Source organism: Cyphomyrmex costatus, unplaced genomic scaffold, assembly GCF_001594065.2.
Source record: "Cyphomyrmex costatus isolate MS0001 unplaced genomic scaffold, Ccosl1.0 scaffold120, whole genome shotgun sequence".
NCBI lineage: Eukaryota > Metazoa > Arthropoda > Insecta > Hymenoptera > Formicidae > Cyphomyrmex > Cyphomyrmex costatus.
The window spans coordinates 2,191,730-2,218,578 of NW_017275174.1; the positions used below are offsets into that span (position 1 = coordinate 2,191,730).

The 26,849-nt window shown below is 35.4% G+C and overlaps 2 protein-coding genes across 2 annotated transcripts; one reads left to right on the forward strand and one right to left on the reverse strand.

The window, feature by feature from the left end:
* Positions 1-2,026: 2,026 nt before the first annotated feature.
* On the forward strand, positions 2,027-21,583 carry LOC108778675 (Krueppel-like factor 7). Its single transcript, XM_018545916.1, has 4 exons — positions 2,027-2,055; positions 3,957-4,322; positions 9,276-9,487; positions 21,411-21,583. The coding sequence occupies exons 1-4, from the start codon at positions 2,027-2,029 to the stop codon at positions 21,581-21,583; spliced, it is 780 nt and encodes a 259-aa protein (XP_018401418.1).
* LOC108779208 (uncharacterized) lies at positions 19,334-19,751 on the reverse strand. Its single transcript, XM_018546578.1, has 2 exons — positions 19,643-19,751; positions 19,334-19,516 (listed from the first exon to the last, which is right to left on the reverse strand). Exons 1-2 carry the CDS (start codon positions 19,713-19,715, stop codon positions 19,341-19,343), a joined length of 249 nt encoding a protein of 82 aa, XP_018402080.1. The 5' UTR covers positions 19,716-19,751; the 3' UTR covers positions 19,334-19,340.
* Positions 21,584-26,849: the final 5,266 nt, after the last annotated feature.

The window sequence follows — 26,849 nt, forward strand, 5'->3', positions numbered from 1 at the left end:
CTGGACACGCGAAGCGCTATAAACCTCCGCGAACTCCTACTTATCTCTCTCAATCAAACCCCCGACTTCGCGCGGCGATCTTTAGCAGCGAGGCATTAACGTCGGACGATTATCCCTCAATTTGGCGGATTCTAAAAAATCCACGGTGCAAACTCTGCTCATAAATCGACGGATTAACCCCAACGTTTAACATTATCAATTACCCCCCTGATGTTTCCTTGCGCGTACGAGAGAGAGAGAGAGAGAGAGAGAGCGCTTTGAATACCTATGCGCAAAGAAAAAAGAAAAAATGTGAAAAAATCGAAGGTAAAGACCTCGCGGGTGGGAGCGAGCTCCTAGAGGGAAGATGAAGGTGAAACGGACAGAAAGGTAAAACATGCTAAGACCACGTATTACTGCTTAGGATTAACCCTGTCGCTGGCGTGGGCGAGGCGATGATATAGCGAACGCGAGAGGGATGGCCTCACAGTCGTTGGTATGGTAATCGAGCAACAGAAGATGTTTATTACAAACGTGCTGAGATTTATAGTAATTAACGATTTTGGAGACAGTATAGCGAAAGGATACTGCGGAAGGAGGATTTTTCTTTTTGAAAAATAAAATCAGAATTCTATAATTTAATATAATTTACATAATTTTATAAATTAGGGAAGGGCGATTTCTAAATGCACACGCAATCATGAATGGCTGATATCTACATATTTCAACTGTAATATCATTATGTAGAATTCGAACTAGCCGAGCTCGAATTATAACCACGTATTCGGTTAAAATTAATTAGATGTTTTAATTAAATCTTTCCTTCTCCTTGCATATGTATTATAAATAGTGTAATATGGAAAGAGATGGTATACTATTAATCCAGAGTTACTTGAACCAGATTGTCTGCGCGAATTCTATCTCTTAATCGTTAATTCTTACCGGAAGCCAACCCCTTTTTATAGAAGCATAATTAAATGTGTCATCCTATACGCCAATCACAAGCATTATTATATTTTAACGTCAGAGATCAAGTTAATATAATATATAGCTACACGCGACGGAAAAAAGAATATGAGAGAAAAAAAGAGTTAGGGTGAAACGTAAGACATCGACAGGTGAAGCTCTGTCACATCACGTCGTTCCCAGTACGACTGCGTTCCCCATTAGATAACGAAGATCATAGGTCTCTAGAACTACGAGAAGAGTTAATGGCCATAACGAGACGTCTTGAACGAGACTTCAGCGGCAGAAAGGGAAAAAGTGTTCGAAGCAGCGACTAATTAAGCGAAGCCGCCCCGTCCGGCGCACGGAAATTGCGGCTAATAATACCGCTGTTACGTGCTGTTACACCGTGGCTCGGTCAACTGAATTCATAATGATTCCTCGATATGATTGGAAGATGCTTCACTGCCTCCAGATTGCTCACGAGATTTCTGCCACGACAAAACGGATAATTGATGATCGGTTAGATGAGTATCGAGAACAAATCATCGTTATATTATTTATCATTAGTGGCAAAAACAGAACAAATAATTTTTAGTAGCAAACGGATTGAACAATTTTATTGAAGTAAACATTAACTGGATACAGAACTAAAAATAATTTTGTTAAACCATCAAAATATAATTATGTATACCGAGAAAAAATGTATTGAATTTTGATAAATACTTGTTTGAATAATAATAACTTAACATTTACTAATAACAAATAAATAAAGAAAATAATAGATAGATTAAATTAATGGTTCCTATACCAATTAAATATATGTATATATTTAGTAAATAATTTAGTTAGTACTACACTCAAACAAATATTTATTTAAAATTTAATTTTTTTTATCAGCCTGACATTCAAGCTGATTGCTAAAATATCAATTTTTGCAGCATTGCTTTTATGCTTAAGTGTTTCTACAGAATTACTTTTGTAATCTGTATCTAGCTAAATTTTCAGGTACTTTAACAAGAGATACGTTTCACTTAATGACCGTAACGCTTATAAGCGTTAATTTATTGTTGTTTAATATTTGATTAGTAACAAAGATGAAATGGTGCTCCCAAATGTTGTAAATGTCAGGTAAAACGAATCTCAAACTGTTCTTTCTCCGTACATCTTTGATCATTTTTATGTATTTTTGAAACGAGCAATGAATGAGTATTCTCTAAAATTGAATTTCACCCTAAAAAGTAAAATCTCATTTTTAAAGATTGAAAATTGAGCCACTCTTTTTCAAGACTGACTCAATTTTCATTCTTTAAAATAAGATTCCACTTCAAATAATGTAGACAGTGGTTTTAAGTTAAATTATCACCAAGCATATTTGTACGTCTCAAAATTATTTATTAAAACAAAATTATTACTTAAAACGAGTCTCTTTATCATGTTCTGAACTTTTTTATCACTCATTCTCTTATACTATATAAACGAATCAAAGGAATTTTTGAATTATCAGCTCAGCGATGTCACGCAATCGAAATTGCATGATAATGATCGCATATATATACCACCGTAGCATATTTTGCTTAGGAAAATGAGCTTGCAAAATACAATTTTATGTCAATTAGAAGGGACGATGAAGGAAGCGATTTCTATGATGAATGAAAGACGTGTAGTCAAAATATTATCGGCAATACGATCGACAGCAGTCTCGCAAAGCCGTCGCATCTTCCCGCTCGATCTCGCGAATGTATTGCCTCGCTAACGCGACTACTAATTAGTAACAGTAATGTCACGGACATTTAACATGCTTGTCAGTCGGCTCACAAATCGCAAAACGTGCTGCAAGATACAGCGGCCAGATTCAACACTGACCGGTCGCGGTGTCAACGGGTCAGAGGTCATCAAAACTCTCTCGATAGCGAAGTAAATTGCAATGCTATGCTATGTAACACGGTAATAAACTACCAATTTTTGAAGAATATAGAAATTTACGTGGAAACTATTCACGATAGTCGCGAAATTTCGCAGAAAATCCCGTGATCGTAATGATAAGCGAAGTTTGAGCCTCGAGTCAAGTCCGATTACTCGAACAATTCTGTAAAAAGAGATTATAAAGCGATTTGTAACACACCGTCGCGTGGGATTGGGAGATCTCGAGGTGGATTTGAGCGCGAGTTGGATTGAACGCTTGCGCTTTATTCGCTCCGTTGATTTATTCGCGCGAAGTTGCACGAGCTGCATCGTACTCGTCTAACATCGACCTTCGATCCTCGATCGCTGATGGATCGAGGGTACGGTACCGTGACGTACCATGGCACATTCGCACAAAGTGGCAAACACGTAGATATGATATAAAAAAAATGCACGTTACCCCTATTATATCACTTGCATTCCATATCTTCTCGGAACATAGTGATTCGCGATTTTACTTTTGAGCATCTCGCGATAGTAGCTATTACTCGAACGGCACGCTTCTTACAGGGTGCGAGAGATATCGCGTAATTATGTAAAATACCGTAATCAGTTGGACGGCAGGTGATACCGGTTCTCAGAAATAGGTTTCCAATCTGCGAGAACGTCTTCTCCCTCTCTATACAGAAATATCCCTCGGTGTAATCCGGCCCCTTAGATTAGAAAACGAATATTATTAAACATCGCCATCTCGCGTACGCAGTGAATCATGCTTTCCGTTAAATCAGGAGATCTCTCTTATAAAATCCCGTTTGAATTAATCATAAATTTCCGTAGCTGGAATAATTTATTGATGAATTTATTTATAAATGTTGAGATTCATTTTGCAATATAATTTGTCAAAACAAAATACAATTATTTACTTTTTACGTGTTTCACGTTTTATCCATCTTGCGCTCTGATCATCGTGTTTTTATTACAGATAGGCATCATAGCTGGTGCCCCTCACCTTTTGCGTGCAGTATATCTTTTTCATTCAGCTCTTTGTAATTATCCGATTTATCATAAAGCAATCTTGTATGTACGCAATCAAGTTATTATTGTTATTATTACTGACATTTTTCTAGCAAGCAAGCAAACAGGGATAAATGGAGGAAATGTATTTCTTTTGCAGCATCCCCGTCTTTGCCACCGTTGGGTGAAACAGCGTGGGACAGAGATCATGATCGTGATCGAAGCCGGGAGAGGAACCGGGAGCGGGTGCGGGAAAGGAGCGGCGAGAACGAGAGGGAACGTCAACAGGAAAGAGAGCCGCCGATCAGGGAGAGGGAGGCGCGGGACCGAGAAAGGGAGCGCGATCGCGACAGGCAAAGGGACAGGGAAAGGGATCGGGAGAGGGACGTGTCGGTCTGCATGATGGAACCACCCGAGTCTGTCTTCATCTCCCCTACTGCGGCCCTTCTCGCGTTGCAGAGGATAAAGGACGCTTCTCTGTAAGTATTATTATTCACCTGTTGCGTCTCCCACTTAGACAGGCGTGTCCGCGTTGCGTAAAGACGACGATAGAACGCTGAGAATAGCGTTGTAAAGGCTGGGTATAGCGTGATTGAGACGAGCGCGTGATAAAAGTTAATGATTAATTGATAATTGGTATTGCCGCCAGCGTAACATGTAACGATGTATGCTAAACAAGTCTGTATTGTGGACGGATAATGCGGGAATAATTTAATGTCCCGCTAGTGTCTCTGGTAATTTTAATTAAAAAAAAGAAAAAGAAATTTTCCCTCACGAATCGTAGATCATCTAAGGAAGAATCATACGTGTAAAACTTAGAACGTATATATTGAAGATGCCATAGCCAATTTAATTGAATAACGTAACAAAAGTATCTCTCCACTGAAAAAGAAGTTATTTATTTGACACCAAATTAATTTAATTTGTTTTTATTTCTTCTATTGAATAATGTATGTATTTATATTATGCGTGTGTAACGTTTAAACTGCTCGGAATGAAGACATACAGAATAAACACACGACGATGCAGGATTATACGTGCGTTTAAAATTATTAACTATATGTATTGCCATGGAATACAAAGACTGACTTTATTATCGCTTTACAGTCGGTCGAAAGCAGCAGGGTATCGCGAGTACTTATTCACGATGGTGATTCTTACGTATAGCCGTATTTCATCGAATGCATAAGTACGTCCAGGGTTAATAGGACGAGATCGTGCGCTCGCTGTAAATCTCGTTTAATTTGCTCTCGCCGCGCACCCGCGCGATTGTCGTTTCCATTGTGCGCGGGCTTCTCCCGCGATCCATCTAACATTACAGAAACCGTGTCCTGACACACACTAAGAAACATAGTAATCTCGTGACACCCGGCGCACGCTAACAAACCTCATTTTACACGTCCCGTCACGATTTCTTTCAAGCACGCGCCTAAGTAATTTCGACTCGCTCCTTTCGTCCAATTAGCGTGACGCCGATCCATTATACGCTCTTTGCAAATCAGCGTATCTATACGGCGCGTTGCGCACGAGCTTTGTTTGGCCCTTATCCTTGAAACGGATCTTTCAGTTGGTGGTTTTAGTTTGTTGGAGAAATTTATTGTTACCCTAAAAATATGAAAAGACGCATGAGAATCATTTTAAGCCTAAATTTATTCAAGTATTTCATAAATATCTGGTAAGCAATTATCCAATCGGTTCTTAATTTGAAATTTATATGGTCATTTTTATCTTAATTCACGTATGATGAAGAAATAATTATAAATCGCATCTGATTTATGATAAATTGCAGTTTGTTTTTTGTGTACATTTTTTACTTTTTTATACGTACGTCAAGCACATCTCAAGAATTGACAGGAATACCTTACATACACACACACACACAACTTAACTCTTGGTACTCATGTCGTGGATATTCTCCAAAATTTGTGATGAATTCATCGCATAGAAACAGATATCTATATTAAGATAAATAATTTCACATTTAATTACTGGTAAAAAACTCAGTACATTTTATAACAGGTATATATACATATTTCTTAGTCGCTTTTTGTTTGTCTATTAAATTGTCACACGAAAAGAACAGTTTTACCGAAATATTAAAAAATTTATAGCTAGGCCTGAAACAGATCTGAAAGTTTTATTTGAAAAATAATTACATAGAAATCTTCAGCATAATAATAATACTAAAAAAATTTTGATATTTTAGCAACAAATCTATATACTTGTATAATTATTTTGATAACAAAATTATTTTAAATCTAGTATCTATAATTATATTTTTACATTCTTCAGCAAAACATTCTTTCCGTACAAATTTATTATGTCTAGCTGATTAGTGCTTATAATTTTTCTGTCATGTCACGTTAACTTTTCTAACTTTTACTTATACAGTTGTTCAATTATACAGTTTAACTTTGAGTGAATGACATTAGATGAATTCCTGTCACATTATGACAAATCAAGTTTTAACTTTTGTCTACACTGAAAAGCCGTCTGTATAGACTGCAATTGTACACGTATATGCACGTTTTTACTTGTTAGCTTCCAAGTTTTTCGTTTAAAATGCATTGCGATTTCTGCCACGTGGCTCGCAAACGTGCGGTCGTCTCGTTGCTATAACGCGAGGGTTAACGGACTGTAACGTGTACAGCAAGATCGTTAGAAAAGTATGTTAGGAGGCAATATACAGTTGTTAGTTCATATTGAAGTACAGCGAATAATTAATTTTCCATGGCGTTTATGTGTCGACAGAGAGAGAAACACGAATGAACAAAGACATATAGCTGGTACTTTCTGAGGGGCGGATTGAGGTAGACGCAAGCCGGATTATCGCGACTAGAAACGGATTTATGTCAGTTCGCGCAACACACCGTTCTAGTTTATAGCGCGAGTGGTACGAGGAGGGCCCTCACACAGCTTCGATGAAATACGGCGCGGGTAAGAATGCGTCAGTGGTACCGACGTCGTTTTATCTAGCCAGTTTAAAAGTTTTCCAATTCTCGATTGCGGCCCGGATCGCACGTTGTAGATCAGTATCGCTTCGTAATTTATTGTTCTGATGTGAATTTCGTATAAAGTATCGCTATCAAGAAGAATAACTTCATGTCAAAACGAGCCATTGTGTTGATAACAAAATTATAATGATAGCACAATAAACACGCAGTTAGATATCAAAGGAGCAGCAGTAACCCAATCCTTTAAGTTAAATAACATTCTGTTCGATATTTTGAATTTCTATATGTTAAAATTAAATTGCTAGTTTTTCAAAGTAAACAACACATTTTAACATATGTACTTAATAAATAAGAAACTAAATTTGAGTCAAATACATTTGATTTAGTTTTAACACATTTCTTGAATAAAATTATTTAACTCCATTGTTTTTATATAGTTACTCATAAATTCACGACATATTGAGTAGGAGCAATGATGGCCTAGAAATAATTAAAAATAATTCAAATGGTGGGAATAAATATGAATTTAATAGTGCGGGATGTATAAGAAACATATTGAGAAAATTAGGAAAAATTTTGATTGTTCTAAATTTTTTTATTGTCCTTTGATTGTTGAAATGTTCTAAAATAATCAGAGTCGAATTTATGGCGATCGTTCAAAATTTTCGATGCTTATGTAATTTTTTCAGATTATCTCTCGGTGTTTACCTCGTTTCTTTCTTCATAAATGATTTGAGGGTAATATTTTGCGCTGCGCCAAATTGACTGGTACAAATACGGCACGCCCTAAAAAACGCAAGTCTATCTATATTGTTGCCACGTACAAGTTTCGTGAAAAAACAAGTCCTACCAGAATTCAGTGCGTCAAGTTGAGATTGATCGAGCCGGTCCGATATGCCTTTTTTGTTTCCATCGATCGGTCCGGTGCCATTCGGCCGATTGCGCGCTTTCAACGAATCGCTTGGTTTTTCGAGTACTTACCGAGAAAGGCACTCCGGATCGAAACGAAAACTTCGCATTACAAGTAACGTCGGAAATTGGTACACTTATCTAAATGAAAAAGCAGTACATTATCTGGGAAAATAAGTTACACTGATTTTACAATAAAGAAAAACTCAAATTATACTAATTTAAACATCAACTGTTAGAGTAAATAATTTTACACTTTGTAGTAAAAATTATCAAATTTAAACTTAAGTTAAGTTTCTTGTCTTTTTTAAGTTTCTTTTTTTTAATAAATTTTTATTTTTAATCACTCAACGTGGATATCTATTTCTTTTTAAATCGTTCTTTTACTTTTAGGATGTCAAACAAAAGTTTTTTAATATAAAAATGACAATATAATATTTATCCTTAAATAAACGCACAAAATCAGCGATCGTTACAAAATGTGTGTGTGTGGATCTGGATCTTTCCTGCCTCAAGGAGATTAAATTGTCTATTAGATTGTTTGATTCGGCTTTTACTTGTGATATACTATGACTCTTTTTAGGAGGTTGGGGTCCATCCAGGGAAAAGAAAAAGAAGAAAAAATAGCTCTGATGTCTACTTATGGGTAAATTAGAATGAACTTGCAAATATTAAAAATGAGCTATCATATTAAATAGTTTATATTATTTTAATAGTTTATATATATATATATTATATTTGTAAAATAAACAGTCACCTGTTGTGGCTTTAAGGAACTGAGAATTATTCCTTATAAAAAGAGGGAGTGAGAGATCATCTGTCGCACAATCGAGTCTATACAGCGCAAAACGATCGATGAAGATGTCTCTCGTCCATGTAGGAATTGATATTGGTAGCGACTGGAACGGCGAATTTTTTTGTCGCTCGTTTCCTCATCGTAATCAATGTCATCTCGAATGTATAGTGTATAGTTACGAGCGTCGGGTGCAAAAAGGCATGCGCGATCTCAGGGCTGATCCTTTCATAATTCGCGGCATGTTGCATTACGCTGTTTTATGAATCGTGTTTGATTTCTTCTTGACGATATTACCTCGCATCTCGTTGGTCGTTTCATTTCGAACGATTTTACCTGCCTTTAATACAATCAAAAACTGGTCACTTAGTGAGTTCTTCGCTTATACCAAGAGAAAGACTAACATATGTAAGTCGGACATTGTTGCTAAATATTAATAAATTCTCAGAAGGTATAAAAGTAAATTGTAATTAAACTGATCCATGAAGAATTTCATTTAATTTATTGAAGTTTATATATATAGGTAATTTATTTTGTATTTTTCTTTCTTTCTTCTTAGACTCTACTTTACTTTCTAAATCTGCGAACTAAATTATATTGCTTTATTTATAGCGATTTTATAAGATTTATTTACTTATGAAGAATCTGTCTCAACTAAAATAAACTTAAAAAAAGAATATTGTATTGAATGTAATTTTAAAGGCATGCTATTTTTATTTGTATTTATTCACAAATGTTGGGATTAATTTTTTGTGGGTTTAACTATCTGATTATAGCGTGTTCCACAAACGTCCGGCGCTAGCAGCGGGTATCGGTTTGGGCGGCAGAGGAAACGCCGGTGTTGGCGGAAATGGTGGTAATTTAGGTGTCGATGGCGAATGCGGCGACGCGCTGAAGAGACGCAAAGTTCACAGATGCGACGTTGCTGGCTGCGACAAAGTTTACACAAAGAGCTCGCACCTAAAAGCGCACAAGAGGACTCATACCGGTAAGTTAGCGTTAATTTTGAGAATACATGGCGCTTTATCAATTTTGCAGAATAGTGTTAAATAATATTCCGTGTAATTTTTTCTTTAAATAAATTTTACATCTATATTTTCGCCGCACGTGTCAAGTTTAATTTTTTTCAAAAATAATACAATAAATTGTTTTGTCGCGTACTGTTTTGTGAAAAGAACTAAAATATCTGAAAAATTTTGGTGGAAAGTAATTATATAGGACGCTGACTAAACTGATTCCTATTATAGAATACTTCTTTGCAAGCATTAATCATCATGTTTCAACATCCTATTAATTATTTTAATGGTGCGACAAAATTATTTTTAGATCTGTATCCAGTTAAATATTTAGTAAAATTTCCATGTTTGCATTTATTTTTGTTTCTATCAATTATTCTATTCAAGTGTTAACTTTAGAATGCTATTGATGTGTAAATTGTATGTACAAATGAGCGAGGTCATTGAGCCCTAAGTTATGCTTTCAGTGGTCATTAGAAAGTCTAATCTGCTAAAAGCTAGGACAAGCGGAGATGAGTTTTTAAAAATATTGGCCATTATCAGTTCAAACTTTCTGACCTGGTAATTATTATTATAACAGAAAGCGTGATAAATAATTTCAATTTTTAAGCAGTATTGTGTTATTACTTTGTGTTATACATTTAAATGTGATTATGTGGAAATATACTTAATTAAACTCTATGTTTTATATTACTTTAGGATTGAATTTTATAATATGCTTATTTTTTCTTTTTATTTGACTTAACAATTATTTGTTTATAAAAGTTTAAATTAAGAATATTTCGCCATTATGAGTGTAAAATGTATGAAAAACTTGTATTACTTAATTAAAAGTGGCCTGTATTTTCTTGTATGTAAAAATTACGTTTCGATAACAATACTCAATAGCGATAGTATTCTAAAGTTCTTAATTACTGCATATTATGGAAGATAAGAATTCTCTTTCGATCAGGGACTCATGGACAAAGCTATACCGCAGTGTCGAATACACCACTGGAGTTGCAAATAAAAAAAAAAAAGTTAAATTACGTAGCGTCGTATCATAAATCTCTCTATTCCATGGTTAAAAAGCTATAGATAACTATTGGAACTTCAGTTGGGAAGCTAATCAAGATGAAATAAATCAATCGATTCAAAGAAACAAACGCGCTACGTTCTTGATGATCACTATGTGCGATCGTGACTCATGTGCGTACGTCAGCAATCGTTGGATCGCGCATTTCGTCATTAACGATACCTTCTCTCCCGTACGCAGTTTTCTCAGTTTACGCTATTGTTTTCAATATTGAATGTCTACATCAGGTGACCAAGTGTCTGGTCTATTTGGCACTACAAATGCTTCAAAACATTTGGTTGATCAATCGAAAGAATTTTATGAATTGACCAATGAAAAATGCTTCGAACCATTGTAGCATCAAATTTGTAATTGCAAGCATTAGCTTGACGTGTATCAACGTTCACATTTTGCTTCCCTTTTCTTAATAGAGTTAGGAAATCAACGAACGTATAGCATTTGGAAAAAAGCTAACAAGAAACAATTTAATTGTGGAGAGACAGCGCCTCATCGTTATCACATGCAACTATTATATGTATAAGCTATATAGAATCTCATTCAGCGAAGTAGTATGATGTGAACTTTTAAAGTGAGTGAAATCGCTCTCCTACTAACAAGAAGCTACATAGAAATTGGGAATTGTGATCTCTATCGTTCCATATTAAATCGGTTTAAAACTCGCACCTTACGATCAAATATCATCATTTATCAATAATAATGTTTGGGTTGATTGTACAGTAGTTAATAACTTGTCACCCAACTGTGTCAAGTACTCGACGGCAAATCGTTAGTCATTGAACATTCCTTTAGTATCTACGAATAAGAGGCCGAGACCACCACGCTTTACTCGAACGAGACGCTCGAATTGGACGTGGTCTGTCCGCGGTAACCGCTTGCCGTGAGATTTAAGTACGAGTTACGAACTCAAGAAATTGCCATCCGATTACTACAAAAAGGCAATTTTGAAATTAAATTCTTCGCATGAATTATTTAATTGTGAAGGAATTTCCCTCCTCCCCGAGTTTTTTTTTATAAAATCGATTAACGACAATCGCCGATTCAGTCACGCGTTTGTCGTGTTTCGCGAATTTATATCGGGAACGCTGTGACTCTTTTGCATGCTGCAGGATGCAAAAGATAAGAGGCACACACGGTGTGGCGCCGTGCTATCCTCCGCCAGGACTTTTCGCGCGCGTGATCCGCGGCCCGTCGAGGTCAGAGGTCGTCGGCATTCGCACGCTAGGATTCACGACCGTGGAGCCTCGCGGAAATTCGATACCGTTCCGCGACGTCGCCGAGGAGGTGCCTCTGTCCAGCAGCGGGAGTGAAGGGGTAAGAAGGGGAGGGAGAAGAAAAGATTCGCACTTTTATCCGCTCTCGTATACGGGCGCCCCGCGTATACATACAACCCCGGCCATTTATTACCGCGTCACGAGAGAACTTGGAGGAGTTCCATACGCGTTCTGTTCCATTCCGTTCCGTTCCTGACCGTGTGGATATACACGACGTGGTGTGGCGGCGGCGGTGGCAGCGGCGGCGGCGATGGTGGTTGCTTCAGGAATTTCCGGTGGATAGGTACCTTCGTGAAGGCATCGCCGCCGTCTGGCGAGGGGCACAGGCGGCGAGGAGAGAGGGCGTGGTCGTGAGAACCAGGATCTTTTGTCTGGTCCATGGTTCAAGCGAGACGCGGCGCGATCGCGGTGCTCAACCCGGAGACGCTCTCGCTTATAGAAATCACCGAGACTTTCGTTCTCTCTCTTATCGAGTTGATCGTCGTAACTTTATAGAAATTTGGAGAAAAGCACAGAAGAATGTTTACTTATTTATTTATTTTTTTATTGAAGACATCGTGAATTTTATATTTAAAATTACGATAATTTACCAGCTTAAGAATCTTATATAATTTATTTTGACAGACAAAAATATTTTTAGATCTATATATTCAAATCTTTAGATACTTTAGTAAAACTATTCTTCTTGTGTTACTAATTAAAAATAATGAAATTTTAAAACTGCAATTTTTGTGATAAATTAAACATTTTTAGTAAAAAGGTCACATTTTGTGATAGTAATTTATCATAATTTTGTTAGAGAATTCACGATATCTTGTACTATCCGTTTTATTTTATTTCTTAATATAAATTAATAGAATTAAAGTGGAATTGGTCACATTCTGCATTAATTGTAAGTATCCATTGAAATACAAATCAAAGACCAGAATTACCATTTTTTTTATCCCATCTCACGAAAATTTTACGTGCCTTCTGTTTTTACGTGATCTTCCTGCTTCGGTTTCTCTCCATTGCTCCGATTCTGAGAGAAACTCGCTCCACAGACACCGGAACATGCTTCGTACATTAGGATACTACTACAGTAGACGATTTTATACGAAATCCCTGGAGCACGGTGATCGGCTGATAAACAAAAGGCCATTACTTGACATACCCAGACCTCGTTGTATATGTCGTATTCACCTCGCTTCTAATAATTGTTTCGATAACTGGCGTGCAACGCTCGTTTCTAGCGAATCGTGCTGTCTATCTGTCATTCTAACACCATCGAGATATCTTTACTGAGGTGGATACCGCCTGGATGTGGGAAATGCCAATTCATTGATTACTGTCATTTCTACCATTCCGCATAACTCGTTCGTAAATCGCGCGATCATGATTATCGTTGCGAAGCCGGCGGGAGTGACCATAAAATTACTCCGGTTTGAGGAATAATGAGCCCGGTTCTCAACGACTCGTGATTTCAACAGATTTTGCGCACTAAATATTGTGGTTTACTCATTTCGTGATATTTTATGAGTGTTGCTTTCTATCGCGATATTCTTCATTGCTTCTTTATAATTGAAATATTTTGCAATAACAAATGGAGCAATGAAAAACTATTTTTTAATTTAACACTTATTGACTAAACAAATAATATTGGAAAAAAAAAATACTTTTACAAATATGATCAAAAATGACTCGAAATCTGATCAACAGTTTTACTTACTATTTACCCGAGTTAAGTAAAATGATTAAATTATTCAAACTTCAATCATCAAGACTGTTTTAACTCTAAGTATTCTAATTTTATTTTTTGAATTGCGTATAGGAGTATGATACAATGTATCGTTTTCTTTTAAAATAAAGGAATGATATATTCAGTTAAATTATAATAATTATGGATTTTTTAAATTATGACGTACCCTATAGCACTCTTTTCGATAATAGTGGGTAAAAGGGCAAAATATATTATCAGCAATATTAATTGCTTCAGCGAGAGTCGTAACTAAATGTTGTTCGTATTACGCGCCTCATTGACGACGTAACGGAATAATAAGAACCTAATATTACTTTTAATATCGATGAATATAGCAACGTACCCGACGCACGCTGTTGCGTGTAACGAGAGTTGCATTACAGGTAGAGAATCATAGCTCATTATGAGCACACGGTAAATCGCCCTTGCACGATTATATGGTGAGAGATGTTTCCTACGCCCATTAGCGTACACATAAAATTCCTTATCTACTTGTGAGAAATCGCATAACAACATGTGTATCTACAGGTATCTCTAATTATCGCATTTCCCTCAGCTGAGGATGATTCTGCATGAGTTAAGAAATGCTCGCCGCGCTTCTTTTAAATGCATCGTTATTTCCTGTGCCAGAATTTTCCGCGAGCCATGATTTTGATTGACTTGGAAGAATTTTTAACGAGGTATCATTAAATGAGAGCAATATAAATTTAAGTTTATTTATAATTAACTTTATATGTATAAGCTGTTAATGCAAACGTGGGAAAGGCTTGAACAGCACACAAATTCTGCATTCAGGAAGTTATTAATAGTGCATTCTGTCTAAATCTCAATATGAATAATAAATTATAATACAAGTAAATTTTATTAAGCTCTTTATGATTATTATAGAATACTTTATTTATCAATTATATATTAACTGCTTGTTACAGTTATGTTATAGACTGCACAGATATTAAATTTACACTAGGGATATTCGTCTAGCACTTCTTAAATGCATTTTAAAGCTTATTATTGTTGAGTACTTTTCAATTGTAAAATTACTACACACTTTTATGCACACAGCGACACAAGTTGTGTTTCAATTACCGTTGACCGTGTAACTTTGTGATTTCTAGTGATAATTACATATTACTATTTGCGGTGGTTATAAATGAGGTTGGGGGATGGTAGATGGCCGACATTTTTACTCTTTTGCTAATGCTATTAGTCATTACAGCATCATTTTTTTTGTGTATTAATTCTGTTCTATTTAGGAATTAGTCTGTTCCTAATTACTATTATGCCATATATTCGAATTATACAAGATTCTTCATAATGCGTTACAACAGAAATATTTGATCGATCGAAGAGAATCGCTGCTGAGAATCACTGTGCGTAACTATCAGAATATAGGCTCGGTGTCAGCCGACTGGCGTGACCCTTGATAGACAGGAGGAGGTTTGGTGAGATCTCGTGTATTAATTAAGGCGAATTAGCCTTGGCGTAAGCCGGACAACGTCGGCTGATCGGTTCCGTGTATCGAAGGATACGCCAATGATCGCAGGCAGTCCTCTGTGGATTTCTCTACGGAGTAGTAGTGCTTCGAGTACCCTGTTATTAACAATGCACGTATGCACTAATGCCGAAGGCTGCGATTACGTCTGGTAGGTTAACGATTTCTTGACGAGCATGCTCCTCCGCATTGTTCTCGTCGGTCGTTGCAAATCTCTCATGTTGCTCTCTTTTCTGCAACTAATTTCCCATAATCTTAACTTCGGTGTGTTCGGCCAGCATCACTTTTATGCTCGATATTTTGCTTCACGTTTCATTCGTGGTCAAATTTAAAAAAAGTGATTTTACAAATTACGTTAATTGTCGTATCAATTAAAGTGGTTAATTTTTTTACATTATAATTGAATATAATTGAAAAGTTTGGGATATGTATGAAGTAAATCCACAACTTTGCAAGTATAAATTTCAGTTTCAGAAAGAAAAAAAAGAGGATTTTATTTAAAATAAATCTAATAAAAATAAAAAATCTACTAAATAAATGGACTTGTGTATAATATGCAATTGTAACTTCTTTTTTTGTATTTTTAATATTTTGCTACTTTGAAATACATCTGTCTTTAGGACATTAAAGAAAAAGATTCGCATAACTTCTCGATGAGAGAAGCAAATTCAATTGTGTGCCAAAAGTGAAATAAATTATTCGAGGCATGTATAATTTCAAGGTGCGTAGGAGACTCAGCATCTCATTACAGCCTCGAACTGACATCACGTGAACATTGCATTCGCAAACGACACGCTATACTCTTTCTTTTTTTTAACGTTCTAGTCGAGAGAGCTGTTAGTTCGCTCCTCATTACCAGCACGCATCGTGTCGCTCAACCATGCGTCCTAGCAACTTTCTCACATGCTGTGATGTGATAATTATATGCCTCGTGCTGCAAATGTCTCGAAGCGTACAGCTTCGTTAACCGATGGTTAACGGCGGATCTGAAAAACGTATTGTATGTATGTACAAGCTGCTCCTAATTTATGTGTTCAGCGATGTTGTAACACGGTACGGTAAATATTATGCAATACGACATAAATAGTATTAATTTTCTTCACGAAGAAAATTAACGTGTTTCATATAAAACACTGGCATATGTCCGCATTATTGCGTAGCTTAATACGCTGAATAACATCTTGTTTGTACATCATTCGTTGCGATATAATACAGTATAAAGGAGAGTGAGGGAATTACGAACACAAGATAAACGCGAACGATACTATTGCAGTATACACGCCGTTTAAGGTAAATACTATTATACTTTCAATGCTTTGACGTAGGGAAGAATTGCAAATACTTAAGAGAAAAATTAAATAAACGACGATTATTTATCATTATAGAAATCTTTATTCAAAGGATATTGGCTTTAAATTACAATAATTAACTAATTATAGTTTATATTATTAATATAAGCTGTAATTTTAAATGAAAAACAAGACCAGAGGGGGGGGCTCGGTATTGCCCCATGTGGCTGCTGATAATTCCCAACAGCAAGGATCTACTCTTACAAATACTGATTTAAAAGTTACACTTTGCGTGACTACAATAGATTTGTCTCAAGATGAATGAACTTGTTTCTGTATCCTGAAGTATCATAAAAGACGCGATATGCTATTATGTGACAATTAAATAACGTCTCTGCTCGTTTTCCAGCTCGTGTAACAAATGAATCGTAATGCGTTTGTATTACAAAAAATATATAGTTACAAAATTTGTTGAATCTATATCTATTTTTTAAATACTCTTTCTCTCTTTGAAGTGGAATTCTTAAAGAGTGTGAAAAAGAGTGACTCAATTTTTAATTTTAAAAGTGAGATTCACTCTAAAAGTTTTAGGGAATAGCTAAATTTTTAGATACTTTAATATAATTATATTTTCCATATAAGTTCCTTATTTCTTAAATTATCTTTTTTTTTGTTCTTTTATTTATTCTTTCTTTGCTATATATAGGTGTGCATTCGCTGTGAGAGCGGTGCTGCAAACGATCGGCTAATTTCGCGATTAAGTAACGTATCGAGAAGAAAGGGAGGTCGAATACGAGGGTAGATACCGCGTTATAATCTACAGCGCAATAAACACGCGGGTCCGCACGTAAAAATACGATCGAAATACATTAATAACAGGAGAACTAATGCGACCCTCGTCCGTTGCCCATCGACCGATATTACGTGCACATGGCTCGTAAATGGACTAATTACTCAAGATTACATAACCGTGAGCGCGCGGACACCTTCCTTCACAGCGTCATTAGTCGTTTCGCGTATCCTCAGCGCGTTGCGGAATAATATTCGCCGAATGGGCGAGACGTTTAAGACGGCCGATTTAGATATATCGTGAAGAGATAGAAAGAGAGAGACCACGATCCACGCGCCTCGCTAAAACTCCGATCCTTTCCAATCGACGTAAATCGAGAGATCGGGGAAAACAGCTTGCCATTCCCCTGGGTCGCGCGTCTCTAATTATCCTGACTTTCAGGCTAGCCTCGTTAATTACCATTTGGTAATTAGACTCGCGATGTCAGAAAGGTGACGTTAATATTCCAAGATGACTAGTTTTCTTTTTGCGTTTATAAACCGTGGTATCTACAGTTGTTACAGACAATACGAACATCAGCTGTAAACAACGGCAATCCATTTTCCGCGAAATACACGATGTGCGTGTTAATTCTATTATTTTAGCACAATAGGATAAATCGCGTTGAAAGATAGAATGCGCTTTTTTGTAGACAAAAATATGACTCCAAGTTGTGTATCGAGTTGTTCCATCTACGAAGTCATCGCAAAGATACCGAAAGCGCAATTTCTTGTTAAAACGATCTCACGGGCGATCTTTTCCCCCTTCATGTACTACAATAATTAAAACGTCCGATTTATAAAGATTAATCGTCCCTAATGCGTAATAATAAATGTGCCTTGTTTTGCGGTTGGGGTGGGAAACCGCGACTTGGCTCACGCCCCACGACGCGATAATTGTTCCGACCGTGCCTTAACACCGGCCATTTACAAGGGCAAATACCAAATTAAGGGTTAAGCATCGATCCCACTTCCCTCTTCGCCCGACCGATCCTCGTGATAATAACACTCCTTGTCTTGACCTGCTGTGACTTACGACCTGCAGCTAGCTGAGACTACCCGCGCGGAGATTTGCGGACAAACGCGCAGATATATCGATCAAACTGCGACGTTTTCCACGAGATCGAACCTAAAGAGAAGACTAGCACGTCGTCGCCTTCGTCGCTGAACCGACTGGGCTATTATCCGAGTTCAACCGACTGTAGATTTATTTAATGAGATTGCGAACCGGCCGCCCGATCGTAACATTCGATTCGTCAGTCCGTCTTCGTCTCGTGTTGCACGAAGCGGATGAACTTGATGGCGATTACGTCATCGTCTTACGACAGAGTCGTAATCCGTAAAACATCTGGAACAGGTCTTCACTCCGTCTTTCAATCTCGTTTCTTCCTATTTCTTTCGTGGGTCACACGATGTCTAATCGTTTTTCACAGCATAGCATAGTGTAGATGCGATTATATAATCGTAATCATTTTAATATAAAGTAACTCTGATTCAGTATTCGTGGATTCAGTAAATATTTTCTTCTACTACGTTGTCGAAAATTGTTTATTAATCATTTTCGCAACTTTACATGATTTTAAGTTACATAATCGTATTTCTCAGATTTTGACCTTTAAAAAGTTACATTAATTTAAAATACACTTAAGAGAGACCCTCAAACATTAGTTAAGGAAAGTTCAGAACGAATATCGATTAGAGTTAAACAGTAAATTAATTTTTAATCTTTAAATGCCACTGTGCTGGAACAGCATACTTGGTATCTCCAAATAATTTAATTACTTATAACTTTTACGTTTTGTGCGCAAAATTAACATTTTTAGAGCACACATTGCATTTTATTTACAGCTAAACGGTGAATTATATTATATAACATAAAAATAACACAAATATGATATAATATATGTATATACTTATATTTTGCCAAATTTATTTTATGAATTTCTCGAAATACATTTCTTAGACTGCTAATTAGAGCTTTTATATTTTTGTATCATTTTCACATCGTTTATCAATGAATATTTTTTAATTTAAACAAAACGTTATTTAATAACTTTTAATTCTTTTAAATTACATATTATGCATTTTAAATCAAACAAATTTAAAATATAAAGCTTATAGAATTACAAAAATTATTCCCAGAAATCAGAAGGTGCCGGAAGCAATGCCACAGGTACCTCACTTCGGGTTTCCAAATCATACTTTTGGCACAACTTTTTGGTGCAGGTAACAATGTTTCCAACTTGGCAGTAGCAATTGTTGCAGCCGTCGAAGTATTCTTTTCCCAGTATGCATTTTTGTTCTGGCGCTATATAAATAAAATAATGAAAATGACGAAAACTATATTATTAATTCCTAGATAAGTGTGAGTATAATTTAAATGATTAATTAATATTTATCATATTTGTAAGCATAAGAAACGTTAGTTACTCACTTTGGTTAGCTGAAATCAAACCGATGATATTAACGATTATAAGTATCACAAATATTTGATATTTCGATATCATGATTTTAGCACTTCGTATGATTCGAACACTTCGAAGGTGGACTTCTTTTTGACTGAGCCAGACACGACGAGATCTTTATATATAGGGTCCCTCGTTTACATATGTCGTGATATCTGAACGGTGTTTTTTTTATGGAACGTCCTATCTTTTTATATCACGCGTTTTAGACTGGGCTAATTTTAGACTGGGCTGCGCCGAATGCTTATAAGACACGCTTGAAAAGTCGAACGCTCGTTCAAACAGAGTTTAGAAACAATTTACATGTAAACGATGACGCTACATCAGATTACGCACGTATGTGTGCAGTGCTCCATTAGCATTTAACCGTTTAAATGCATCAAACAGTTTTCGACGTTTTTGTGGAATCTCGCAGGTGCCCGAATTTGTCGTGTATTACACGCGATTAAAACAAGACGAATCAATATATGTTAGACTATAAATAGAATCACTACACTGAAAAAAGTTTTCTAACTCTATAAGTAATTTGTTTGTCGAATAGTTTCAAGTAAACCAATTATTTACTGTTAGAATTTTTTTTTTATTAATATCAAAAGAGTGAATTTATATGATATTTTAATAATTACTTTCACACTTTGAATGCAATGCAAAAATTAATGCAAGTTTCTTGACTAGCGCATGGACGATAGCTTTTATATCAAATATGTATTGCGTAATATAACTTGTGCATTGTTTTGATCATATCATAATTAACGATAATTAATGATAATATTAGATATTATATAATATTTTATAACAAGCTGTTTTAGATAGATCTAAAGCGACTGATGTGATCATCACGATCATCAACATCAAAATATTTACGTGACATTCCACTCTGTTTGCTTAATATACTTTGTTATGTAACAAAAAACTTTTCTACTGAGGCAAACCGCGCGAATACGATAAGAGATTTTATATTGTTCGTTACACAGGATGTATGATTATTAATATGATAAATACGATACAAACGTATATACATATATTGTTTTTTTGATAAAAGGATTATTATCAATATTTAAAATCAAATTAAAACTTTTGTTTTCTTTGAATTAAATTTTCGTTGAATTAAAATGAATCATAAATTGTTATATTTATCTTGATTTAGTAAGTGTAATAAATAAAAAAGATAGAACGTTTCAAAGCAAATAACTATTGTACTATGTTAGTGTACATTCACGTGATTAATTATACATTGATACATAATATTTCGATGATTATTTCATACATTTTATAGTGTTTGATCCATCTATTTTTATATCTAGAATAGAAACGTATATCTAACTTTTATCTTTAATGTCTGACTTCTTTCACATGATATAAATAATTAGGTCTAGATATAAGTTTTGACATATTATCTGTGTTAACAGTATGCGGTATGTAAAACTCATATGGATGAATATAAAATTTATGGTATGTTTATTTCTGAAATACAGAAAATGTAAATATGAAAACATGAAATTTATGTGTCGTAAAATGCTTAAAGATATGGGTTTTGGTTATGCTAAGTATACGCGGATAACAAATGTCTACGTTAATATTCTGAAGTGATTGAAAAATTTTTTAACCAACTTGGCTTTGAGAAACGTAATATTTTTTCTTTAAATAGTAAGGATATTAACACATTCGTTAATTTTCATCTGACATTAGAATATCTTATCGTCAAAGTATTCTCATAGCATTATTTATCTGTTGCAGGCGAGAAGCCATATCAGTGCACGTGGGAAGGCTGCACGTGGAAATTCGCACGATCGGACGAGCTAACGCGGCACTATCGCAAACACACGGGCCAAAAGCCGTTCAAGTGCCATCTCTGTCAGCGATCGTTTTCGCGGAGCGACCACTTGTCGCTCCACATGAAGAGGCACTGATGGTGAGGACCGCCTAGAGCCGCGTTGATGTGAGAGAAAGCGCACACCGATCTGCGAGAGGAAATAGAGGAAAGCTGGAGAACGGTCCTCGATAATCGGCTAGTGATCCCGAGCAATCCTAGACGAGAAACGATGATATTTCTTACATTTGGGACCTGAAGAGCCACGCCACGTGTCGGCCCGTTCCGAACCTTAGGCCGGACTGTCCGGCCGGGCAAGGCAGTAACTAGGAAAAAGAGAAAATAAATCGATGAAGTAAACAAATCGCGTTTATTAGATTTAGCACTTAACCGCGAGCTAAGTAATCGCGGCGCCGATCAACTTTGATCGTCTGATTCTCTCGGTGCTGTCTCTCGTTTCGCCTTTCCGACGGGATCTCTGCGGAAAAGAATGGTCACAGCTAATTGATGGTCACGATAATTGAACCGATGTCAAGGTTATGATGATCGAATAATCGCGAGCAAAGATAATCGTTTTATTAGTTGTCGAGCTTTAACGAAGGCGTGTTTCACACTTCACGATTTTGAGGGAAAAATAATCCGCTTGTGCGATCGAGATCACCTACAGATTCGGCACGATGAGACGTATCGTTATATATATCCGTTCTCTTCTGTGTTTCTAGCCAATTTTTACTCGTTCGATTATCCAGTTTGTTTTCTTTTATATATATACATTTAATTAAGGCCAGCTCAACTAGTCTAGAGCACCATTTATCGTATGTATCGCGAAGAAGAGAGCCAGTATAATAATTAATTCATTAATTAAGATAATAAATGGTTAGCATGTAAGTTAAAGAATATATCGAACTCCGGTGACGGAGCTTGGGACTTAGCATGCTCAGTTAAATAAACTACAATCGTGATCGTAGACACTACGTAAAGCATTGATAGAGCAATTTTTCGATTATGCACAAAGAATTTCGCGTTTAGAGACGGACAATCATTAACGTTTTATTACGTAGTAATAAAGCGTAATATAAACGTCGGCATACCAGAAGCCAGTATTACGTAACAAGCAATATCACTGATGGCTTTATATGTACGATACTTTCCAAAATCTCTTTTTAATCGCAGAAAGGAGGATCTTTCTTTAATCGTAAATTCGCAATTCGTTAAATTTGAATTCTGCGCGTAAAGGTGCCAAAGTAGAAGGTGCAATCACGAGATATTGTTAATAGTGCTTTATGAAAAAAAACAAGCATAATCGAGTAAATTATTCTTTTCTATTGCGCTTTGAGATTTTCGATTCTGAATTCATTGTAGATTTTACGCGAACACAAATTAGTGACAGTGTTACTCCGCATTTTACGTGGACATTTTGAAAACTCAACAGCTCAATAAATATCCGCTAAGCATCGAAATGCTCAAACATTCTGTGGATTGTCGAAAGAACGATTCATTTTTTGTATATATTTATATTCTTCTTTATAATTTTGTTTTTAAAAATGATAATTATATCGGGATATCTTGACACTTCGAATTGGCGATTTCAGAATTACTAAGTCAAAAAGGCAATTTAAGCTTTACATTTTAAAGATTATTTAATTGTTTACTATTGAATTAATAGACTTCGATAGAAATTAGTTTGTGTAGGGAGACAGCAATTTTTGTGGCCACAAAGTTTTGTATTTATCAAATTAGTAATGTATATTTATAAAACCAAATTACAAAGTGTTAATCATATTTTATATGCCAAAAATAACAATTAAGTTTTAAAATCACAAATACACACATCTTACAGTGAGAGAAAAGTATATCGTATTTGTGACTATAATTACATGGTAAAATAATTATGGTTAGGAGCATCATTTTTATAGTTATTATTGCTACAATGTTAATAACAATATATGTATAGTTCTATCAAACGGTACAAAAATTGTACTATAAATTATGATAATTTAAATATTAATATAGTAATGTATGGAAATATGGATGGTAAATAGAATAACCATTTTTATGTAGTAACTGCAATCATAATTGCAATGAATATAACACCATTTTTTCAATATTCGCTTACTATTTACATGTGGTAACAATAACTAAAAAATATATTATTGGTAAAAAATATATATATGATCGTTATGATCATAATTTAGTGGTCAGATTACTGTAATTCATATAGTTAAAACAATTATATAAATTTATAGTGTTATCCTAAAAATTTTTTTATGTTTAATAACAGGTACCTAACATTTTAGAGTTTGTTTTCTTTTAAATGTATGTTATTACCTAAGTTGACATTATTTATCATCATTTTAATGTCAAAATGACACCTTTGAATGTCATTTTAACTACAAAATGGCAACAAATAACGTTTGCTACCTGGGTAATGATTTGATAAATATTCAACTTTATGACTAAACATTTTGTCGCCTTGTATAGTTTTTGTAATTTTGATTTAATATTAAGAGTACAAAAACGTAATAATAATTAGTAGAATTAATTAAATAATGTGATGTGTAAACAGTGTATGTTTATTTAATTTCAGTCGAAAGAAAAGACGGATTGGCTGTTGAAAATTATACCGAAGATACTGAAATTGCTTTATTCCGCGCGTCAAATGATTAGACACGTAATTGACACGAAAATCTCAATGCGCTCTCTTGATATTGTAATACATTGTGCACATAATCTCTAGAAACTTTGCGGAACGCAACATACACTGCGTAGGTGGCAGATGTAGCATTAGCCTGTTTCTTTAAACCGCGTTTACGCCGCTGCATAACGCGGCTAAAGTTAGTTGGGACACCTATCATGAAGCCAGTTGAGACAACGGAACAAGATGCCAGTATATGCTAGAGCCAGTTTATATCATTAAAGAGAAAACCTCCGCGTGTAAGATTAATGCGAGGGTCGATAAATTAACATTTGTTACGTGTTGTACTCTGATAGGGAATAGTGCCTTCTAATGTTAAGGAAGGGGGACGCTGCGTTAGGCCTTAAGTATTACTGTTAGTGCCTTAAGTCACGCGAATCTTCGTGCTTGTACACCTTTCATAATCCGATCCTACGAATCTTCGCCCGCAGGACCAGTTTGGCGCGCTTTATGGTATCTTCCCTGCTGAAGTTACAAATCGGATGTCACCTCGACTCACATGAAGCTCTATTAAATGTGCACGAAGTTTTCGGGATACCAGATATTGAATTCGGGAATGAAAACTATATCAAGTGAATAAGGAATGAGATATCATATGTAACGATATAGAATTTTAAATAAAATTTTAGTTATCTGTTGAATATCGAATCAAGAAGCACTATGAGATTCGATATATTGGCACATATTGACATATCTGATATTCCTGGTGGAAAGCGTGACAAACTTTTTCTCTTTTTTTAATTTCAATCGAAATGTTGATCTTTATCGTTCATATATATTGTTATATGTGATCATTGATATAATCGAATGTATTATTTCCACTCTCATATAACTTTTACAATTTAAAATATAATTACTTATGCATCCTCACACATTTCTGTGTAGATCTCATTGCATGCTAAAATTTTGGATATCCAGTATTTTACACTCCTCAACATATCGCATGAATTGTTAGAACGAATAAAACAATAATCTAATATTCTATTGCTTTTTTTTTGCATCATTTACTGCAAGCTACTAGGCTGCAGTAGAATCTTTATAGGCGAACTGACAATAGTCATGTTTTCATAATATGTATACGAATTATTTTCGTAGATTGTTATCATCATAAAATTCGATAATAAAGAAAGTATCCAAGATACTATTTCGATCGTACTAACTATTTATATCTTCGGGGGAAATATCTTTAAAATGGCCGTTAACAAAAAAAGCGCTGAGCACCATATGAACGGCGAAAATAATATTGATGTAAATATTGACGTCATAACGACACCATCTTTCACTTTCGCTCATATATTTGTGCTGACGTATGTCGTCACCTTGTCCTTTGTACGCTTTTCATTCAAATTTAGATTTCAGACTGCTGTCTGAATATTAGTGTTAACGGAATATCCAAATCCCTTCTACGATATTGGAGAAAATTAATTAAAAATTGGGCCTTTCAACCTAAACTAGGACTTGAATAATTATTTTCGTAACCTTTCATTAAGATTATCAACTTTCAAATTATTTTTGTTGAAATTATCTCATTCGATTATCAGTTTTGTAATATTTTTATTTATATTTACACAATATTATATCCAATTCAATTTCTTATAGATATATAAAACCTAATTAAAAATTTTTATTTAATCGGTTCTTATTTTGAGCACTAAATTTTTCTTTTTTAAACTCTTTATGTATAATAATAAATGTCTTTCAAGATTAAAAAACGTGATTACGTTAATAAATGGTTAGATATATATGTAGTTATAAATATATCGAAAATTACTTATATGTTTAAAATTTAAAAAAGTTTATTCGATAGGTATGTATTCGTAGAATATTTGCTCACTCGCTCACGTTCGGCTAGAAAAGTGTTTTTATATTTGCATGCGGCACGTGGCATCAATCGTTATTGCTATAGGCTTAAGAAATGCTCGAAATGTACGAAATAAGTAGCTGTTACGCGCGTGCGTTAAATGCCGTCCTTTTAAGAAAAGATAAAAACGTATCATTGAACATTCCTGCAATTAGCACGAGAATTCACTCAAATTTTTTGCGTGGAATTTTCTACGTCTTTAGGGATTTCGATATTCCGAAAAAAATGACGAGGTCTAGAGGATTTACATTCCCCGAGCACACACGTTCCTATATCGAAAAGTGCGTGTAGCTTCAAGAAATTCAATGCTTTACGCGTATTCGAGTGTCCCTCCTTTTCTATTTCTCTCTCTCTCTATATATATATATATCAGCGCTTATTTCTCATGTTAATGCACGACTATTCAATTCTCTGTAGAAGGCTAACCGTGAATGGATAAGGAAGTAGGTAAACGAGCTTCATATCTGAATTTTCTTTGAAGGGCCCCGCCCAGGAAAATTAGCATTTCAAGTGCCTTAACAGATGGTCAACTGACAGCTAACTAATCGGGATTACGCGGTCGTGGACTCTAAGTCACCGCGAGTCGCCAAGTCTCGGACGCGGGTCATTTATATTTGGCACACCTCGGCGAGTCTGGCTCTAAAAATGAATAAAACAAATATGCAGCGATTTGCATACACGACACGCGCGAAGAGGAATCCCGTCGATTACGATCTTAATAGTAATTCCGGAAGAAGCAGCGCTACTCTGCTTCGGCGATATTTCTTCTCGCATTCCTGTAGTGTTTAGTGAGACGAATATCGCGAGAGC